Source organism: Mustelus asterias, chromosome 7 (assembly GCF_964213995.1).
Source record: "Mustelus asterias chromosome 7, sMusAst1.hap1.1, whole genome shotgun sequence".
Classification (NCBI taxonomy): Eukaryota; Metazoa; Chordata; class Chondrichthyes; order Carcharhiniformes; family Triakidae; genus Mustelus; species Mustelus asterias.
The window spans coordinates 37,326,222-37,349,629 of NC_135807.1; the positions used below are offsets into that span (position 1 = coordinate 37,326,222).

Consider the following 23,408-nt stretch of genomic DNA (forward strand, 5'->3'; position numbering starts at 1 on the left):
GGGTCACAGTTTTTTTTTAACTGGTCGGTGCAACATCGTGGGCCGAAGGGCCTGTTCTGCGCTGTAATGTTCTATGTTCTATGTTCCTTGCAGAATAGCAGGCATCAGTCTGTGCATCACTACTGATGTGGTCTCTAGCGAGGTACCTCTATTGTTAAGTTGATCCATGATGAAAAAGGCTCAAATGATGCTAGAAATAAAGAATGATAAAGCTGTTGTGTTTGGGGGAAAATGTGCAACTACATTTTACTCAGTCAGGCCTTTACTGTCTGCTATGTAGGAAGCCAGATATTTCTCGTCAAAATGTTCATTATGTTTTGCTACCTTCTGGGAATAAGAATTTGGTGGACAAAGAAATTATTATTTGGAAGTTGCATGGACAGTTTGCACACCACAAAACCTTAAAGTTCTGTTATGAAATGGCGTGACTAATAAAAGATACGATGACTTTATGGAGCAAATCACAACTCAGCATGAAATTTATGTGGAACCCTTATTAATCTCAGTCCAGTCCCGGGGCACCTCTGAATACACTGGTATCACCTGGACTGGGCATTTAGGGAACCGTACATTATTACTGACATACTTGCTATGAACACCTACCACTCCAGAAAACCTGCGCCAGTATGAGCACATCCTCTAGGAGCTCCCACCAATATTGGCACACACACACTCAGAGACTCCATGTCTTCATTTCTGAAAGGCAGCATCAGCTTCCCAAACCATTATCGCAAAAATGACTATGTACCAGAAACAATGGCCTAGTAAATTAGTAAAACACAAACATGCTGGGAATCAGGCGAATGGCTGTTGATGTCCGAGATTCCCTCAGAATCACTGCGTGCTCCTTTTAAATTCTGGAGGCCACATTTTGAAAACCGAAACTCCACGGAAACAAGGAACTTATCATTCCAACTGCAGCATTTTGGATAACCCACTTTACATGTTCAGTTTTTATATGATCAAGAGTCGTGACTACATCAATATGGGAGTCATACATTCCATGCTGATCTGCATCGCAGCTCCATTTAACCATCTGTGATCACTGCCCTTTGTGTGAAAAAGTGCTTTCTGGTTTATCTTTAGAACCAGCCTCCCAACCATTGACTCTGTCTACACTTCCCGCTGCCTCGGTAAAGCAGCCAGCATAAATAAGGACCCCACGCATCCCGGACATTCTCTCTTCCACCTTCTTGCGTCGGGAAAAAGATACAAAAGTCTGAGGTCACGTACCAACCCACTCAAGAACAGCTTCTTCCCTGCTGCTGTCAGACTTTTGAATGGACCTACCTTGCATTAAGTTGATCTTTCTCTACACCCTAGCTATGACTGTAACACTACATTCTGCACTCTCTCGTTTCCTTCTCTATGAACGGTATGTTTTGTTTGTATAGCGCGCAAGAAACAATACTTTCAAATCAAAGAATGGCATGGCGCTAGTTTAAGATTCTACTCCCTTGTTTTGGATCCTCCAGAGGACATGTCTTATCTGCATCTACCCTATAAAATCCCTTTATCATTTAAAATCTTTTTGATTGGATCAAACCTTGTTCAAAGGAATATACCGTAAATTAATGCAATCTTTCCTTATAATTTAATCATTTAAATGTTGATATCATTTGAATGGATCTGCAAGGTCTGATCAAGGTGTGGGAGAGGAGAACTGAGCTCAGCAGGAGGTCGGCCAGGGGGCCAAGAAAATTAGCAGCACCTACATTGTAGACTTGCTGTCTCTACATATACATGAAATAGTCAGCGCAGACAAAGGGGATGTTTCACTATATCGACAGGACACAGCTGAATATCCTTGATAACAGCACTAAAACGATTAAGACATGATTAAATGACCATTGTCTGAATGGCCATTCCATCCATCCACCACTAAAGATGATGACATTACCGGGGACGCAATTAAACATCTATTGTCTCAGGCCTACCTCTTTGTATCATATGTAAATAATTTAACAGTGCATGGGACTAGAAACAATTATCTTTAGTAGAAGTTGTAAGAATTGCCCTATAAAAAAGGCTGACTGTACACAATTGGGCAGAGCAGCTTGATGAAGCCTCCTCGGCAATAAAGGATCCATCACTCATGGATGCTGTGTCCGAATATCTTTTCTGCTCCGACAAAGATTCTGTACAACTGTCGGACAACTTCCTCACTTTAGTAATCCAGTCTCCCATCCCATCTTTAACATTATTGACCAATGCCTCTTTTCTTACCGTAAAAATAGCCAGTCCAAGCTTAGCCGCCTCACGGTCCTCTTTAGTCAGCATCATTCTGGAAGCGGTCCCACTGGAAAGGAACAGTTTGGAACGGGCTGGTTAATCAGATGCCACTTTATTCTGGCTAGCTCTGTACTTCATGTCAAAAAGCCTACTTGTGACACTAAAAAAAATCAAAAGGAGTTTGGAGATCGGAGGAAAGAGTGGAGAGGAGGTTAATTTAAAACTCTACAAGAGGTGCCAACCCACTCTCGTCAGTATAAGCTTTGTAACACTCCACCCCATCCCTTCCTGAGGAATTGCAGCTCATCACCTTAGGAGCATTTAAACGTTGTGTCAGTTTTACAAAGACAGGTGGCATTGTAAGCAGTGTACATAGGAGCATTAAATTACAGCGACATTGATGGATTAAGTGATTGGACAAAAGGTGGCAAATGTGGTTTTAATATAGGCAAATGTTAGACATCACTTAAAAACAAAGGAAACGGATTCATTTCACTGCTGCTCATTGTGGGATCTTACTCTATGCAAATCTGTTTTGCCTACACAATAATGGTTGTAATTTTCCAGAAGTCCCTAGATTCTGGAAGGCTTCCATCACGTTGAAAAATAGCAAATGTAACCCCTCTGTTTAAGAAAGGATACAGACAGAAAGCAGGAAACTGTTGAGACTACTACCAGATTAGACATGATCTTATCAAATGGCAGAGCAGGCTTGAAGAGCCAAATGACCTACTTCTGCTCCTAATCCTATGTTCCTATGGTGGAATAGGCAAACGTGTAGCAGATTAAATTTAATGCAGAGAAGTGATACACTTTTTTTAAATACTTTTCCAATTCAATCAAATCAAATCCAATTCAGAGTCTCAACAAGTTGAGACATTTCCGATCCAGGCTGACAAGACAGGGCGAGCGACCAAACCACCCTGTCCTGGGCCTGATCTACATGAGCCAAGCTGATTGGAGAAGGGGGAGGTTCCTCCTCCAAGACTTGAGCTCATTTGCATCTTAGCCAAAAGGCCGAGATGCCGCTTTTAAAAATTGCTTCATATGAAACATATGAAGCTTCAGTGTAACCTAATGACCTCGACCAAGTGCGGCCGACCATGGGCTGCCGACCATACTACACTTGATCTTAGCCAAAAGGCCGAGAAGCGAAACTAAGAAGAATGAAGAGAGGCAATATAAAATAATAGCAACAATTCTAAAAGAGGTACAGGAACAGAGAGACATGGGGATACATGTGCACACATCATTGGCAGATGAGAAATCTAATAGCGAACAAATGCAGAGAGGTTACGGAGAACCTTTATAAAACACTGGTTTAGCCTCAACTGGAACAGTGTCCCCAAATCTAGGCAATACAGTGTAGGAATGATGTGAAGGCTTTAGAAAGGATGCAGGAAATATTTACAAAAATGGATAAGGAACTTGTTATGTATATAGATTGGTGAAGCTGGGGCTGTTCTCAAGTTGAGAGGGGATTTGATAGAGGTATTCAAAATCGAGACGGAGAGAAATCCTTCCCATTGGCAAGAGGGTCAAGAACTAGAAGACACCAATTTAAGGTGATTGGCAAAAGGTGCAACAATGACATGAAGAAAAGCTTTTTTCTTAAAGGTGGTCAGGATCTGGAATGCGCTGCCTGAGTATGAGATGCGGCAGACTCAATTAAGGCTTTCAAAGGAAAATAAACTGAAGATTAAAAAAAGTACGGGTTAAAGGGAAAGGGCAGCAGAGTAGCATTAGCTGAATTGCTCTTGCAGAGAGCTGGCAAAAACTCGACGGACCAAATGACCTCTTTCTGTGCTGTAACCATTCTGTGTTTTCTATTATTCTAAATAGTTGATTCATTTCTTATGAGGTTAATTCTTTCTGAGAATTAATTTCAAATCACTGACCCAAATTAGCTGGGAAGGGGAATGAACCGAGTGAGACCTATTGTTCCCAACTCCTGCCCACCCTCAATAATTAGCTCTATGGTGACAACTAATGGCCAAACCTCAGCATTATATGAGTTTATCTCAGTATGAAAAGCCAACAATGCCAATTGTGAGGCTTAGCGCCAACTGCTCAGTCATTGAGGGATGGGCAATATGACAGCATCACTGGCAACCCTTCCCCACCAAAGCCCACCTCACCCTGATGATGTAGACAAAAAGACATTACAGTTAGCTTCATGCAGAGTGTGCACAAGGCTCTGGTCAGGACAAAGCTGGATGTAGATCTGGACTCTGCAATTATAGGGGACCCTCTAGCACAGAGCAGAGCAATGCAATATATGGTAAATTGCCCAGGTTATGTCCTGTACATAAAAAGCAGGACAAATCCAACCCAGCCAATTACTGCCCTATCAGTCTACTCTTGACCATCAGTGAAGTGAGGGAAGGGGTCATCAACATCAAGCAACCTCCTCACTGAGGCTCAGTTTGGGTACCGCAAGGGTAACTCAGCTCCAGACCAGATTACCAGCCTTGGTTCAAGTATGAACAAGAACTGAATTCCAGAGATGAAGTGAGAGTGACTGCCCTTGACATCAAGGCAGCACTTGACCAACGTAGTATCAATGGGAATCGGGGGGAAACTCTCCGCTGGTTAGAGTCACATAGCACAAAAGAAGATATAGTTGTAACAGTTGGAGTTCAGTCATCTCCATTCCAGAGCAACACTGCAGGAGTTTCTCAGGGTAGTGTCTTAGGCCTTGAGCTGCTTCATCAATGACATTCCTCCATCACAAGGTCAGAAGTGGGGATATTCACTGATAATTGCACAATGCTCAGCACAATTCACGTCTCCTCAGAAATTGAAGCAGTCCATATCCAAATGCAGCAAGAACTGGACAATGTCAATGCTTGGGTTGACAAGTGGCAAGTAACATTCATGCCACACGAGTGCCAGGCAATGATCATCTCCAAAACGAGAGAATCTAACCATCTTCCTTAACATTCAATTGCATTACCTTCACTGAAATCCTTACTGTCAACATTCTAGTGGCATCAACCAGAAACTAAACTGCACCAGCCACATAAATACTGTGCTACAAGAGCAGGTCAGAGGCTAGGAATCCTTCGGTGAGTAACTCATCTCCTAACTCCCTAAAGCCTGCCCACCATCTACAAGGCACAAGTCATTTGTGTGGTGGAACACTCTTCACTTGCTTGGATGAGTGCAATTCCAACAACACTCAAGAAGCTTGACACAGCACAAAGCATCCCAACCACAAACGTTCACTCCCTCCACTGTGGTGTGCACCATCTTTGAGATGCCCTGCAGCAACTCATTAAGACTCCTTGGACAGCACCTTCCAAACCCACGACCAGTGGCTGTAGACACATGGAAACCCCACTACGTGGAAACTCCCCTCCTAACCACTCACTATCCTGCTGCTGGGTCAACGTTCTGGAACTTTCTCCCAACAGCACGTTGGATGTACCTACGCCACATGGACTGCAGCAGTTCAAGGAGGCAACTCACCACAACCTTCTCAAAGGCGATTAGGGTTGGGCAAATGCTGCTCTAGCCAACAATGCCCGCATCCCGTGAATGAATTTTTAGAAGTTCTACACTTGGTTCTTGGAGTTAACCAAAAGGCAGAACTATATATGCTAAGAGTCCTGAGCCTTACAAAGAGCTGCTTCAGTAAGGATCTTATGGAGATCTAGAAAACATTGGTCATTTGACATGTGAATGCTGGTCAGAATGAAAGGCAGGTTTCAGGGATGTGAACATACACAAGGTCATCACACAATATATATATAAGAATGGTACATCCAGTAATGATATGTCAGTATACATTTGGGAGTGTTATAGACAGTAATATATAGTATAGGGTATAATGGATAGATTTGGGAGAACTAGAACTGGTAAGAAACGGCTCTCCCTACCTGGAACTGCCAAGCCCAAGGACTCGGTCAACATCTTTGCTGTCTGGTTCCACAACTTCACGCTTACAGACCTCTGCCAGTTCCTGAAATTAGATGAGAATGAATTTTTTAAAAGGCAGTGTACAACAACATCTACCTCGTCACTGAAAGAATATGATCATACAATGGTTACAGCGCAGGAAGCAGCCATGTGGCCCGTCAATCCATGCCAGTTCTCTACAAGAGCAATTCAGCTAATCCTACTCTTATCCTGTAGTGCTGCACTCTCTCTCTTTTGGTGCTGTCCAATTCCCCTTTGAAAGCTTCAACTGATTCTTTCTCCACCACATTACACGCACAGGGTGCAGTACATTACACACCCACAGGGTGCAGTACATTACACACCCACAGGGCGCAGTACATTACACACCCACAGGGCGCAGTACATTACACACCCACAGGGCGCAGTACATTACACACCCACAGGGCGCAGTACATTACACACACACAGGGCGCAGTACATTACACACACACAGGGCGCAGTACATTACACACACACAGGGCGCAGTACATTACACACACACAGGGCGCAGTACATTACACACACACAGGGCGCAGTACATTACACACACACAGGGCGCAGTACATTACACACACACAGGGCGCAGTACATTACACACACACAGGGCGCAGTACATTACACACACACAGGGCGCAGTACATTACACACACACAGGGCGCAGTACATTACACACACACAGGGCGCAGTACATTACACACACAGGGCGCAGTACATTACACACACACAGGGCGCAGTACATTACACACACACAGGGCGCAGTACATTACACACACAGGGCGCAGTACATTACACACACAGGGCGCAGTACATTACACACACACAGGGCGCAGTACATTACACACACAGGGCGCAGTACATTACACACACACAGGGCGCAGTACATTACACACACACAGGGCGCAGTACATTACACACACAGGGCGCAGTACATTACACACACACAGGGCGCAGTACATTACACACACACAGGGCGCAGTACATTACACACACACAGGGCGCAGTACATTACACACACACAGGGCGCAGTACATTACACACACACAGGGCGCAGTACATTACACACACACAGTGCAGTACATTACACACACAGGGCGCAGTACATTACACACACACAGGGCGCAGTACATTACACACACACAGTGCAGTACATTACACACACGGTGCAGTACATTACACAGAGCATCACACTTACAGGATGCAGTATATCAAATAGGATCACACACCTGCTCTGACAAAATTTCCATTAATTATAGCACACTTCACTCAGTCCTTACCTCTTTAGTTACACCAGTGGGTTTCCTTTTGGGATTCTTGTACCCCCTAATGACAAAAGAAGAAAATACCATCAGTTTTATGTTTAGATTCTGTTGGAGGGATTTATTTTCTAATGTTTGATAAGTCCTATTGGTGTGTATGATAAAATCGAATTATCTCATTCTTCTTTATAAAGTAACATCCCATCTACTCTGCTCCATCAAACATTGTAAGAGTTTTAACAACACCAGGTTAAACCAACAGGTTTATTTGGTAGCAAATGCCATTAGCTTTTGGAGCGCTGCTCCTTCGTCAGATAAAGCTGGGAATCTGCTCTCAAACAGGGCACAGAGACACAAAATCAAGTTACAGAATACGGATTAGAATGCGAATCCACTGGTTGGCTGTAGAGATTCGCATTCTAATCAGTATTCTGTAACTTGATTGTGTGTCTCTGTGCCCTGTTTGAGAGCAGATTTCCACTCCATCTAACGAAGGAGCAGCACTCCGAAAGCTAATGGCATTTGCTACCAAATAAACCTGTTGGACTTTAACCTGGTGTTGTTAAAACTCTTACTGTGTTTACCCCAGTCCAATGCCGGCAACTCCACATCATGACCATCAAACATTCCCAGTTCAAATATAGCAAAGACTAATTATTATCCCATCAAACACTCAAAGACAGATACAGCAGATTAGATACAGCATAAGGTCATTCTACACTGACCAAACACTCCCAAGTTGATTGCAGCATGGGTTGTGTCCCTACATAATCCCAGAAAACTGACACCAGGTACAGCCCAGATTTGACTCTGAGCAAATCTCCCTCAATACTTCCCCAACAAGACTTTATTCCTATTAGAGTATCCTGATTTCCATAGCCATCGTTAATTGAATAAGATAATGAGCAAGGCCCAATTATCATTCTGATTTTTAAATTTAAAAGTAAAAAGTAAAAGTTTATTTATTTGTCACAAGTAAGGCTTACATTAATACTGCAATGCAGTTACCAAGAAATTCCCCTAGTTGCCACAGTCTGGCCTGTTCGGGTCAATGCACCTAACCAGCACGTCTTTCAGACAGAGGGGAAACTGGAGCACCCGGAGGAAACCCATGCAGACACGGGGAGAACGTGCAAACTCCACGCAGTGACCCAAGCCGGGAATCGAATCCAGGTCCCTGGCGTTGTGAAGCAACAGTGTTAACCACTGTGCTACCATGCCACCAAGTGTGTGGCTTGATGAGCAACATATTGTGGTGTTCCCTGCTGACTTTGTCCTTTCAGGTGGTAGAGGTCATGAGTTTGGTGGTGCCGTTGAAGTTCGGGTGAGTTACTGCAGGGCATCTTACACACTGCTGCGACTATGATGGAAGAAGTGAATGTTTAAGAAAGTGAATGGAGTGCTGATCAACTGCATTCCAGTACAATCCTGATTTAAGCCTTGCAAATGGTGGACAGGCTTTTTGGGGGGAGGGGTTCAGGAAGAAAGTTACCCGCCACAGAATTCCCAGCCTCTGACTTAATCTTGTAGCCATAATATTTACATGGCTGGTCCAGTGCAGTTTCTAGTTGCCAGGATGTTAATGGGAGTTATTCAAATACCAATGGGAGATTGTTAGATTCTCTCTTGTTGGAGATGGCCATTATCCGGCACTTAAGCGACAATAACATTCATGCCACTCATCAGCCTTAGCCTAAATGTCGTCCAGGTTTTACTACGGGCGGGCACAAATTGCTTCCTTATCGAAACGTGAAGAAGTGAATGCGATGGTGAGCCTTGGTCTCCAAGAGGTCAGATCGGTATTGTTCATGAACCAGGAAGAGACCATCTTCAGATTGAAAGAAAAGCACTTTAGAAACATTGCATCTCACAGTCCCTGTGGAATGCCTTTGAGTCTTCAGCTTAAAGGATAGTATTGAGAGTACATTCAAACTACTGCGTTTTCTAAACCAGGGTTGTGGCTATTGGCTAATGCAATGGACAAACATCCTAATGGGCATCTAGATGTTTTTCTGCTTAACAAATAATTCAGTCATCAACATCATGATTGGGCATGAGATTTCAATATTCATGTACATGATATGCACATAAACATCATTCTTTACTTATTCATGGGATGTGGGCATCGCAGGCTGGGCCAACATTTATTGCCCATCCCCAATTACCCTTGAACTGAGTAGCTTGCTCGGCCATTTGAGAGGGCATTTAAGAGTCAACAACATTGTTGTGGATCTGGAGTCACATGTAAGCCAGACCAGGTAAGGACGATAGATTTCCTCCCTTAAAGGACTTTAGTGAAGCAGGTGGGCTTTTACAACAATTAACAATGGTTTCACGGTGATCATTGGACTTTCAATTCCCAATTTTTATTGAATTCAAATTTCACTACCTGCCATGGTACGATTTGAACCCAGGTCCCCAGGGCATTTCCCTGGCTCTCTGGATTACTGATGCAGCGTCGATACCAATACATCATCGTCTCCCCAACTTTAAACTTTGTGAGTAGAATGGTAAAATAGAGAGCAGTGCTCGACTTCCTTAGTCACTGAATGGTGGTAAAAGCTTATGTAAATACAAATAAACCTTTTGTAAATATAAATAAACTTTGTGTGTAAAGCATTTTCTACTAAAATGAGTACGTGGCCAAAACCACATCACTGCAGTCACATCTGTGCCAAGTCAGTTAGTTCTATTTGACACTAGCCTATACTCTTCACAGCTCCTTGGAGCCTTATTAGGAAAGGAAGTGATTACAGTGAAGATTAAGAGTATCTTTCAAAAGACAAAACTGGGAGATCAACCCTGGTTCTATGAAGAGTGCAAAAGAGCATGGCAGCAGCAGCACCAAGCATAACTAAAAATGAGTACAAAGCTACAATATAGGACTACTCATATGCCAAACAATGTAAGCGGCATGCAATAGACAGAGTTAAGCAATCCCACAACCAATGGATTAAATCTAAACTCTGCAGTCATTCCATATCCAGCTGTGAATGGTGGTGGACAATTAAGCAACTAATGAGAGGAAGCTCCATAAATATCCTCATCCTCAAATGACGGGGGAACCCAGCACATGAATGCAAAAGACAAGGCTGAAGCATTCACAAAGATCGTCAGCCAGAAGTGCCAAGTGGATGATCCATCTCGGCCTCCTCCTGAAGTCCCCAGCAAGACAGATACCAATCTTCTGCCAATTCAATTCACTCCATGTGATAGCAAAATACAGCTGAATGCACGGAGTCCCCGTGCCCTCTGGAGTAGGACTGAAGACATGTGATCTGAAACCAGCTGCACCTCCGGCCAAGAAATTCCAGTACAGCTATAAGATTGACATCTACTCAGTAGCGTGGAAACTTGCACAGCTATATCTTACCAACAAAAAGCAGGATTAATTAAACATGGCCAATTACCACTCTTAATCAACAGCATATTGATGGAAGGGATTATCAATAGTGCTATTAAGCGCCAACTCAGTAATAACCTGCTCACTGACGCTCAGTTTGGTTCATCCAGGGCCACTCAGCTCCTGACCTCATTACAGGCTTGGTGCAAACAAGGATAAAAGAGCTGAACTCGAGATGAGGCGAGAGCGACTGCTCTTGATCTCACGTCACCATTTGAGTGTTTGAATGTTAGGTCTTTGTTTAAGAAGGGCTACAGGGAAAAGCCTAGGAACTACAGGCCGGTGAGCCTCACATCTGTAGTGGGTAAGTTGTGCGAAGGTATTTTGAGAGACAGGATCTACTGGCATTTAGAGACGCAAGGACTGATTAGGAACAATCAGCATGGCTTTGTGAGTGGAACATCATGTCTCACAAATTTGATTAAGTTTTTTGAAGGGGTAATCAAGAAGTTAGATGAGGGCAGTGCAGTTGATGTTGTCTACATGGACTTTAGCAAGGCCTTTGACAAGGTACCACATGGTAGGTTGTTGCATAAGGTTAAATCTCCAGGATCCAGGGTGAGGTAACCGAATGGATACAAAAATAATGACAGAAGCCAGAGGGTGGTTGTAGAGGATTGTTTTTCAAACTGGAGGTCTGTGACTAGCGGTGTGCCTCAGGGATCAGTGCTGGGTCCACTGTTATTTGTCTTATATATTGATGATTTGGATGAGAATTTAGGAGGCATGTTTAGTAAGTTTGCATATGACACCAAGATTGGTGACATAGTGGACAGTGAAGAAGATTATCTAGAATTGCAACGGGATCTTGATCAATTGGGCTAGTGGGTTGACGAATGGCAGATGGAGTTTAATTTAGATAAATGCGAGGTGACGCATTTTGGTCGATCGAACGAGGGCTGGATTTACTCAGTTAATGGTAGGGCGTTGGAGAGTTACAGAACAAAGATTTAGGGATACAGGTTCATAGCTCCTCGAAAGTGGAGGCACAGATGAACAGAGTGGTGAAGAAGGCATTCGGCATGCTTGGTTTCATTGGTCAGAACATTGAATACAGGAGTTGGGACGTCTTGTTGAAGTTGTACTAGACATTGGCAAGGCCATGGAACACTGCGTACAGTTCTGGTCACCCTGTTTATAGAAAGGATGTTACTAAACTAGAAAGAGTGGAGATTTACTAGGATGCTACCGGGACTTGATGATTTGAGTTATAAGGAGAGGCTGGATGGACTGGGACTTTTTTCTCTGGAGCGTAGGAGGCTAAGGGGTGATCTTATAGAGGTCTATAAAATAATGAGGGGCATAGATCAGCTGGATAATCAATATCTTTTCCCACAAGGTAGGGGAGTCTAAAACTAGAGGACATAGGTTTAAGGTGAGAGGGGAGAGATACAAAAGGCTCCAGAGGGTGATGAGTGTTTGGAACAAACTGCCAGAGGTAGTAATAGAGGCAGGTACAATTTTGTCTTTTAAAAAGCATTTAGACAGTTACATGGGTATAGAGGGATATGGGCCAAACGTGAGCAATTGGGATTAGCTTACGGATTTAAAAAAGGGGCGGCATGGACAAGTTGGGCCAAAGGGCCTGTTTCCATGTTGTAAACCTCTATGACTATGACTGAGTATAGTATCAAGAAGCCTGAGCAAAACTGAAAGCAATGGGAATCAAGGGGATAACTCTCCACTGGTTGGAGTCATATCCAGCACAGAGGAAGATGATTGTGGTTGCTGGAAATTAATCATTGCAGTCCCAGGACATCACTGCAGGAGTTCCTCAGGGTAGTGCCCTCGGCTCAACCATCATCAGCTGCATCAATGATCTTCCCTCCATCATAAAGTCAGAAGTGGGGATGTTTGCTGATGATTTCACAATGTTCAGCACCATACTGAAGCAGTCTGTGTCCATATGAAATTTGGGCTGATAAGTAGCAAGAAAAACCAGGCAATGACCACCTCCAACGGAGAGAATCCAACCATCTCCCCTTGACATTCAATGGCATTACCAGCACTGAATCCCTCACTATCATTATCCTGTGGTTACCACTGACCAGAAATTGAACTGAAGCAGCCATATTGGTTACAACAGCAGAGCAGAGGCTGGGAATTCTGCAGCAAGTAACTCACCTCCTGACTTCTCAAAGCCTGTCCACCATCTACAAGACGTAACTCAGGAGTGTAATGGAATACTCTCCACTTGCTTGAGTGAATGCAGCTCCAGCTACATTCAAGAAGGTCAACACCATCCAGGACAAAGCAGTCTGCTTGATTGGCACCCCATCCACCACCTTAAACATTCAGTCTTTCCACCACCAGTACACAGTGGCAGCAGTTTGTACCATCTACAAGATGCATTGCAGAAACTTGTGCCCCCTTCAACTGCACGTTTAAAATCTCTACCATGTAGGGCAAAGGCAGCAGACACATGGGAACACCACCACTTGCAAGATCCCCTCCAAGCCACACACCATCGTGACTTGGAATTATATCCCTGCTCTTTCACTGTCACTGGATCAAAACATTGGAACTCCCCCCCTAACAGCACTGTGGATGTACCCACACCACATGGAGTGCAGCAATTCAAGGAGGACAATTAGGGATGCCCATCAAATGCTGACTTAATCAGTGAAGCCCATAGCCTTGGAAAGAATAAAATAAAACACACGGCATACAAAGAAGAAATACTTGCATTTCACAATTATTTCAGTTATCTTTCTTTAAATATTGTTCACACTTTGTAAATTTTAATTATTCAAATGGTCAAAAGGTTAATTACGCTAATCATGGTCTAGGGTTGGGATGTTTTATACATAGAATAATAGTTACCCAGAAGTGCATAGAGACTGGATAGGTTTGGACCCTATCTGCAGAGCAATGAACACCCAATGTGATAAAAAGATCACCTGCTCGGGTCTAGTCATCAACGTTTGAATGAGCACAACTTTCCTGAACCTTTTTGCAAGACACGTGCACAGAATTCAGCAGGGAACATACAGGGTCAATATTGACACATCGGGAAGCAGGTATGAGTGGCAGAGTTTGCAATCTACAGCTCGACACCAGGAAGGCTGGGTTCAAAACCCAAGGCAGGAGCAAAGTCAGTGATGGCTACTGAGAAATGGCAAAGTGCTGAGAAATGCAGTGTGCCATATTATGCAAAAACACAATCAAATGAGTTATTTTATGAAACATAAATCCTCAATGTTCAAATCCCAATATTGCCTCACACACACAACCTCCAACCTCCCCACCCCCCTCCCCCCCCCTCCCCCACCACCCCCCCCACCCCCTCCCCCACCACCCCCTCCCCCACCCCCTCCCCCACCACCCCCTCCCCCACCCCCACCCCCTCCCCCACCCCCACTCTGGGCTTCTGCACCTCCTTATGCATTTCCCATTTGTTTCAAGTCACCATCAGCAGTTGTGCTTTCAGCTGTTCAGCCTTTAAGCACTGGAATTCCCTCCTCAAACCTCTCTCTCCTCCCCTTTAAGTGCTGCTTAAAATCTATCTTTCTGACAAAGCTTTTGGGCACCTGTCTCAATGTTTCCTTCTTTGACATTGTATCACTTGTGGTCGAAATACAATCCTGAAAAAACTCCGAGATGTTTTAACTACATAACAAGCACCACATAAATCCAAGCTGCTGTTATAGTTCGGACTCACTCCACTCTTCCCCCTATCCCCAACACCCCAGGCCACCAATGAAGTAATAGGGAAATGCACTGCTTGGTGTTGAGCTTTAGAGATCGGAATGGCATTGTACTCGGGTGCAGTGATCATTAGTTTGCAGGTGTGCTGACAACGGGGTGTGGCCCTCACTGCTGCACTCCATTTGGAAGCTTGCGAGAAATGCTGCAGGAACGCTGCTGCCCATGGAACCATAACCCAGAGCCTTCAGGAGAGGGGGGAGATAATGGCAGTGGGTACGTGTTATTCTCAACACTCACAGTGCTGCCATGAGGGCCTCTTGCTCAGCTCTTCGAACAGCCATCAATTCCTCGCTGCGAGACTGTGCCCCCTCAGTTTTCTTCTCTTTAGCGTACCAGGTCAGGTCCTTCCCTTTCTGCCATCGTCCAACTGGTGCCATCAATGAATTTCCTGCAGGAAATGACAAATTAAGGATGTATATATTTTTTTAATGACAACAAATCCTCGCGATAGATCATTTCAGACACAGTCAGGGCCCCTTCTTGGAGTCCCAACAAAAGTTCACATCATTACAAATCTACAGCCTTTGCTCCAATAATCACCTGCACCCATTTCCTGCCAATTTTCTGTGTCTGTGAGACTAGCCATTAACAAACAGGTCCACAACTTCTAATGTTTCATATCTAAAAAAAGTAACTTCTGTCCCATGATTTTTCTCACATTAGATACTGGCCTCTGCCACACAATGTGGCCTGTCAACGCAAGCAGCTTGGTTATTATCAGCAAAGAAGCATTCAGTGACACAGGGCACTGGAGGGACAGGTTAGTAAGTGATACTGTCACAGAGATTACACCCATAACTATCACGCATCCCCACCATTACACCAAGGATGAGACCCCTCTCAGCTCTGCGCTCACTCACGATTACCCCTTCTACCTCCCACCTCAGTGATCACCCCCTCCTCTGCCCTCTCACTCAGGGATTGGGGGCCTCAGGGGGAACACACGTGGGTCACAGTTAGGAGGAGTAAAAGTCAGAAGGGTAACGTACCAGAGAGTATTCCAGTGGCTGTCTCTCATAATAGGAAGGGCTCGGCGACAGGTGTGAGAGGGGAGGGGAGTGAGCAATTAGTGGTGGGGTCATCTGTGGTTGTCCCCCTCCAAAACAAGTATATTGCTTTGGATAGTGTGGGGGAGGATGACTCTCCAGGGGTAAGCCACAGTGACCAGGTCACTGGCACAGAGTCAGGCTCTGTGGCCCGGAAAGGAAAGAGAGGGATTAGGAGAGCAATAGTGATGGGGGACGCGTCGGTTAGAGGCACGGACAGGCGATTCTGTGGGTGCGAACGGTACTCCAGGATGGTAGTCTGCCTACCTGGTGCTGGGGTACTGGATGTCTCCGAGCGGATAGGAGGCATATTAAAAGGGGAGGATAAAGAAACGGATGTCATTGTACACATTGGTGCAAATGACGTAGATAGGAAAAGCAGGGGGATCCTACTAGAGCAATTCAGGGAGTTGGGAAATAGGCTAAAAAGTAGGGCCTCCAGGGTGGCCATCTCTGGGCTGCTCCCAATACCTAGTCATGATGTGGAGATGCCGGCATTGGACTGGGGTGAACACAGTAAGAAGTTTCACAACACCAGGTTAAAGTCCAACAGGTTTATCTGGTAGCAAATACAATAAGCTTTCGGAGCACTGCTCCTTCCACTCCATCTGACGAAGGAGCAGTGCTCCGAAAGCTTATGGTATTTGCTACCAAATAAACCTGTTGGACTTTAACCTGGTGTTGTGAGACTTCTTACCCAATACCTAGGGCCAGTGAGGCTAGGAATAGGGAGATAGTACAATTGAACGCTTGGCTAAAGGACTGGTCCAGGAGGGAGGGCTTCATATTCCTGGATCACTGGGAAGTTTTCAAGAGAGGAGGACACATGTACAAGGAGGACGGGTCACAACTAAATTGGAAGGGCACGAATATCCTGGCTGGGAGATTTGCTAGTGCAGTTCGGGTGGGTTTAAACTAATATGGCAGGGGGGGTGGGGATCAAAAAATTATGTCTACAAGTGTAGAGGCTGGGGACGAGCTTGGGGCCAGGACAAGGCTGGCAAAGAAGAAGAGTACTCTGGGGGAGGATGACCTCACTGGGCCTGGAGGTCTGGAGTGCGTCTACTTCAATGCAAGGAGCGTAGCAGGTAAGACAGACGAACTTAGGGCCTTAATGCTTACGAGGAATTTGGATGTGGTTGTGGTGACAGAGACTTGGTTGAAAGAGGGACAGGACTGGCAACTGAATATTCCGGTGTACAAGTGTTTTAGGCGAGACAGAGGAGGGGCCAAAAGAGGTGGGGGAGTAGCAGTATTAGTTAGAGAGCATATTACAGCGGTGCAGAGGGAGGACAATTCAGAGGGGTCGTGTAACGAGTCACTGTGGGTGGAGCTCAGAAACAGGAAGGGCGCAGTCACTATGTTGGGGGTATACTACAGGCCCCCCAACAGCCCAAGGGAAGTGGAAGAACGGATATGTCAGGAGATAATGGATAGGTGCAGGAAAAATAGGGTTGTTGTAGTGGGAGACTTCAATTTCCCTGGTATAGACTGGAAATCGCATAGGGCTGGGAGTCTGAATGGGGAGGCATTTGTAAAATGCGTACAGGAAGGTTCTTTGGAACAATATGTAGATAGCCCGACTAGAGAGGGGGCTATACTGGACCTAGTACTGGGGAATGAGCCCGGTCAGGTCTTCAAAGTTTCGGTAGGGGAACATGTGGCAAATAGTGACCACAATTCTGTTAGCTTTAGGATAGTGATGGAAAAGGATGAGTGGTGTCCCAAGGGTAAGGTGTTGGATTGGGACAAGGCTAATTTTAGTGGGATTAGGCAGAAATTGGCAGCTGTTGATTGGGAGAGGCTGTTTGAGGGTAAATCCACATCTGGCATGTGGGAGTCTTTTAAGGAACAGTTGTTAGGGCTGCAGGATAGGCATGTGCCTGTAAAAATGGATAGGAAGGGTAGGATTCGAGAACCGTGGATAACCAGGGAAATTGAGGGATTGGTCAAAAAGAAAAGAGAGGCGTACGTTAGGTCCAGGCAGCTAAAAACGGAGGGAGCTCGGGAGGAATACAAAGAAAGTAGGAAAGAACTCAAACGAGGAATTAGAAGGGCAAAAAGGGGTCATGAAATGTCCTTGGCAGACAGGATTAAGGAGAATCCCAAGGCATTTTATTCATACGTTAGGAACAAAAGGGTTGTCAGGGAAAAAATCGGACCTCTCAGGGACAAAAGTGGGGAATTATGCTTAGAGCCCAAAGAAGTAGGGGAGATCCTAAATGAATACTTTGCGTCGGTATTCACAAAGGAGAGGGATGTGTTGACTGGGAGTGTCTCGGAGGGGAGTGTTGACCCGTTAGAGAAAATCTCCATTATAAGGGAGGAAGTGCTAGGTTTTTTAGAGAATATAAAGACTGACAAATCCCCAGGGCCTGATGGAATCTATCCAAGGCTGCTCAGGGAGACGAGAGATGAAATCGCTGGGCCTCTGACGCAAATCTTTGTCTCGTCATTGGACACAGGTGAGGTCCCAGAGGATTGGAGGATAGCTAATGTGGTCCCGTTATTTAAGAAGGGTAGGAAGGATAACCCGGGAAATTATAGGCCGGTGAGCTTGACGTCCGTGGTGGGGAAGTTGTTGGAGAGGATTCTTAGAGATAAGATGTATGCGCATTTAGAAAGGAATAAACTCATTAACGATAGTCAGCATGGTTTTGTGAGAGGGAGGTCATGCCTCACTAACCTGGTGGAGTTTTTTGAAGAAGTGACTAGAATGGTTGACGAGGGAAGGGCCGTGGATGTCGTCTATATGGACTTTAGTAAGGCGTTTGATAAAGTCCCTCATGGTAGGTTGGTGCAAAAGGTTGGATCTCATGGGATAAAGGGGGAGGTGACTAGATGGGTGGAGAACTGGCTTGGTCACAGAAGACAGAGGGTGGTAGTGGAAGGGTCTTTTTCCCGCTGGATGCCTGTGACGAGTGGTGTTCCGCAGGGCTCTGTATTAGGACCTCTGCTGTTTGTGATTTATATAAACGATCAGTAAGTTTGCGGACGACACGAAAATGGCTGGACTTGCAGATAGTGAGGAACATTGTCAGAGGCTACAGAAGGATATAAATAGGCTGGAAATTTGGGCAAAGAAATGGCAGATGGAGTTCAATCCAGATAAATGCGAAGTGATGCATTTTGGTAGAACTAACGTATGGGGGAGCTATACGATAAATGGCAGAACCATAAAGGGTGTCGATACGCAGAGGGACCTGGGTGTGCAAGTCCACAGATCCTTGAAGGTGATGTCACAGGTGGAGAAGATGGTGAATAAGGCATATGGCATGCTTGCCTTTATAGGACGGGGCATAGAGTATAAAAGTTGGGGTCTGATGTTGCGGTTGTATAGAACGTTGGTTTGGCCGCATTTGGAATACTGCGCCCAGTTCTGGTCGCCACACTACCAGAAGGACATGGAGGCTTTAGAGAGAGTGCAGAGGAGGTTTACCAGGATGTTGCTTGGTATGGAAGGGCTTAGTTATGAGGAGAGATTGGGTAAACTGGGGTTTTTCTCACTGGAAAGACGGAGGATGAGGGGTGACCTAATAGAGGTGTATAAAATTATGAAAGGCATAGATAGGGTGAACGGTGGGAAGCTTTTTCCCAGGTCGGTGGTGACGTTCACGAGGGGTCATAGGTTCAAGGTGAGGGGGGAGGTTTAACACGGATATCAGAAGGACGTATTTTACGCAGAGGGTGGTGGGGGCCTGGAATGCGCTGCCGGGCAAGGTGGTGGAGGCAGACACACTGGGAACGTTTAAGACTTATGTAGATAGTCACATGAACGGAGTGGGAATGGAGGGATACAAAAGAATGGTCTAGTTTGGACCAGGGAGCAGCGCGGGCTTGGAGGGCCGAAGGGCCTGTTCCTGTGCTGTATTGTTCTTTGTACCATAGCATAGCGGCAATGTCACTGAACTAGTAATCCAGAAACCCAGTATGGGTTTTCAAATCAGTACGGGGGAATGCAGGTTCAAACCTGGGCAGCTGGTGGAATTTAAATTCATTAATAAAATCCGGAATATAAAGCTAGTCTCAGTAAGAGAAACAATCATCAGTTGTCATAAAAACCCATCTGCTTCACTAATTCCTTTAGGGAAGGAAATCTGCCATCCCCTCTACATGTGACTCTAGATCCACAGTAACCTGATTCACTCTTCACAGGCCTCTGGTCTACCAAGCCACTCAGTTCAAGGGCAATTAGGCATGAGCAATGTAACACTCACATCCCATGATTTTCCCCTTGAACCTCTCCTCAGGGACTACGTCCTCAGTGATTACTGTCTCATTTCTCTTCCCCCTCGGATTACCCCCTCTGGAAAGACCTCTCCCTCACTCCCTCCTCAGGGATTACCCCCTCTCCCTTCAGGAATAACCCCATCACCCTTCAGGGAATTTTCGATCAGTGATTATTCACTCCCTTCCCTCAAGTATTATCTTCTCAGGCAATAACACAACTGCACTCCCTCCCTCCCCTTGGGGATTAACTCCTTTCCCTCCTCACTCAGGAATTACCCGCCTCAACACCCTTCACCATCCCCTAACCTGCTTCCCTTCAGCACCCTGTGCTCCTCACCCTCTCCCAGCCTTCGTGTTCCATTCCGTTTCCACTGCCTGAAGTTCCCCGGCCATCTCCCCCCAAACAGTCCAGTTCCCCACCCCAAACCCCCACCTCGAATCCCGCCGCCCCAGCCCCTCATTCCCTGACCCGGCCCCTTACGCCCCACTGCCCCGGCCCCTTACTCCCCACTGCACCCCCACCCGCCCCAGCCCCTCACTCCACTCCTCCCCCCCCACCCGCCCCAGCCCCTCACTCCACTCCTCCCCCCCCCACCACTCACTCCACTCTCCTCCCCCAACCCTCACTCCACTCTCGCCCCCAACCCTCACTCCACTCCCCCCCACCCTCACTCCACTCCCCCCACCCCTCACTCCACTCCCCCCACCCCTCACTCCACTCTCCCCCCCCACCCCCCACTCCACTCTCCCCCCCCCGCACCCCTCACTCCACTCTCCCCCCCCGCACCCCTCACTCCACTCTCCCCCCCACCCCCCTCACTCCACTCTCCCCCCCACCCCCCTCACTCCACTCTCCCCCCCACCCCCCTCACTCCACTCTCCCCCCCCGACCCCTCACGCCACTCTCCCCCCCCACCCCTCACTCCACTCTCCCCCCCACCCCTCACTCCACTCTCCCCCCCCACCCCTCACTCCACTCCCCCCCAACCCCTCACTCCACTCCCCCCCAACCCCTCACTCCACTCTCCCCACCTCACTCCACTCCCCCCCACCCCTCACTCCACTCCCCCCCCACCCCTCACTCCACTCCGACCACCCGCCCCTCACTCCACTCGCCCCCCCACCCCTCACTCCACTGCCCCCCCACCCCTCACTCCACTCCCCCCCCACCCCTCACTCCACTCCCCCCCCACCCCTCACTCCACTCCCCCCCCACCCCTCACTCCACTCCCCCCCCACCCCTCACTCCACTCCCCTCCCACCCCTCACTCTGCTCCCTCACTCTCCTCCCGCGCCCCCGCCCCCACTCCCCCCTTGCGCCCGCCCCCACTCCCCCTTCGCCCCCGCCCCCACCTCACCCCCGCCCCTACCTCGTCCCCACCCCCACTCCCCCCTCTGCTCCCTCACTCTCCCCCCGCCCCCCCCACCCACCCACCCCCACCTCCCCTTGGCCCCCGCCCCCACTACGCCCTCTGCTCCCCCACTCTCCCCCCGCGCCCCCCCCACTCTCCCCCCGCCCCCCCTCTCCCCCCGCCCCCCCCACCCCCCCACTCTCCCCCCGCTCCCCCCACTCTCCCCCCGCTCCCCCCACTCTCCCCCCGCCCCCCCCCACTCTCCCCCCGCCCCCCCCCACTCTGCCCCCGCCCCCCCCCACTCTGCCCCCGCCCCCCCCCCCACTCTGCCCCCGCCCCCCCCCCCTGCCCCCGCCCCCCCCCCCTGCCCCCGCCCCCCCCCACTCTCCCCCCGCCCCCCCCCCACTCTCCCCCCGCCCCCCCCCCACTCTCCCCCCGCCCCCCCCCCACTCTCCCCCCGCCCCCCCCCCCACTCTCCCCCCGCCCCCCCCCCCACTCTCCCCCCGCCCCCCCCCCCACTCTCCCCCCGACCCCCCCCCCACTCTCCCCCCGACCCCCCCCCCACTCTCCCCCCGCGCCCCCCCCACTCTCCCCCCGCGCCCCCCCCACTCTCCCCCCCCACTCTCCCTCCACTCTCCCCCCGCGCCCCCCCCACTCTCCCCCACCCCCTCTTTGCCCCCACCCCACCCCCTCACACCCCTCTGCTCCCTCAGTCTTCCCCCGCCTCCCCACTCTCCCCCTCGCCCCCACCACCACTTCGCCCCCACTCCCCCTTCGCCCCCACCCCCACTCTGCTCCCTCACTCACGCCCTCACCCACCACCCCCGCCCCCTCACTCTATCCCCCTCCAAACTCGCCCCCTCACTCTATCCCCTTCCACACCCGCCCCCTCACTCTCGCTCCCCTCCACATCCGGCCCCTCACTCTAACCCCCCTCCACATCCGGCCCCTCACTCTCACTCCCCTCCACATCCGGCCGCTCACTCTCACTCCCCTCCACATCCGCCCCCTCACTCTCACTCCCCTCCACATCCGCCCCCTCACTCTCACTCCCCTCCACATCCGCCCCCTCACTCTCACCCCCCTCCACATCCGCCCCCTCACTCTCACCCCCCTCCACATCCGCCCCCTCACTCTCACCCCCCTCCACATCCGCCCCCTCACTCTCACCCCTCGCCCCCACACCCACCCCGCCTTCGCCCCCACCCTGCTCTCTCACTCTCCCCCCTCTGCTCCCTCACTCACGCCCCCTCACCCACCACCCCCGCCCCCTCACTCTATCCCCCTCCACACCCGCCCCCTCACTCTATCCCCCTCCACACCCGCCCCCTCACTCTCACTCCCCTCCACACCCGCCCCCTCACTCCCCTCCACACCCGCCCCCTCACTCTCACTCCCCTCCACATCTGCCCCCTCACTCTCATCCCCCTCCACATCTGCCCCCTCACTCTCACCCCCCTCCACATCTGCCCCCTCACTCTCATCCCCCTCCACATCCGCCCCCTCACTCACCTCTCCACATCCGCCCCCTCACTCTCACCCCCCTCCACATCCGCCCCCTCACTCTTACCCCCCTCCACATCCGCCCCCTCCACACACCCCCCGCACTCCCCTCCACACCCGCCCCCTCATCCTTCCTCCGCCCCCTCAACCTTCCCCCCCTCACACTCCTAATCCGCCCCCACACCCCTAATCCACCCACGGCCTCGCACCCCAAATCCACCTCCCCCTCGCACCCCTATTCCCCCCCCCTCGCACCCCAAATCCACCCCCCCCCTCGCACCCCTATTCCCCCCCCCTCGCACCCCAAATCCACCCCCCCCTCGCACCCCATTCCCCCCCCTCGCACCCCTAACCCCCCCCTCGCACCCCTAATCCCCCCCCCCTAACCCCCTCCCCCCCGCACCCCTAACCCCCTCCCCCCCCGCACCCCTAACCCCCTCCCCCCCCGCACCCCTAACCCCCTCCCCCCCCGCACCCCTAACCCCCTCCCCCCCCGCACCCCTAACCCCCTCCCCCCCCGCACCCCTAACCCCCTCCCCCCCCGCACCCCTAACCCCCTCCCCCCCCGCACCCCTAACCCCCTCCCCCCCCGCACCCCTAACCCCCTCCCCCCCCGCACCCCTAACCCCTTCCCCCCCCCTAACCCCCTCCCCCCCCAACCCCCTCCCCCCCCGCACCCCTAATCCTCCCCCCACCCCCCTAACCCCCCCCTCACACCCCCCCCACACCCCAACTC

The 23,408-nt window shown here is 49.2% G+C and overlaps 1 protein-coding gene across 2 annotated transcripts in view; it reads right to left on the bottom strand.

The window, feature by feature from the left end:
• Positions 1–23,408, bottom strand: part of c7h1orf35 (chromosome 7 C1orf35 homolog) — a 57,924-nt gene that overhangs the window by 34,245 nt on the left and 271 nt on the right. For both annotated transcript variants that reach the window (XM_078215872.1, XM_078215871.1), the window contains exons 2-5: positions 14,779–14,929; positions 7,449–7,494; positions 6,114–6,196; positions 2,227–2,299 (exon numbers count right to left, since the gene is read on the bottom strand). In XM_078215872.1, coding sequence (XP_078071998.1) covers positions 2,227–2,299; positions 6,114–6,196; positions 7,449–7,494; positions 14,779–14,929 — 353 coding nt within the window. The remainder of the gene's footprint in view (positions 1–2,226; positions 2,300–6,113; positions 6,197–7,448; positions 7,495–14,778; positions 14,930–23,408) is intronic.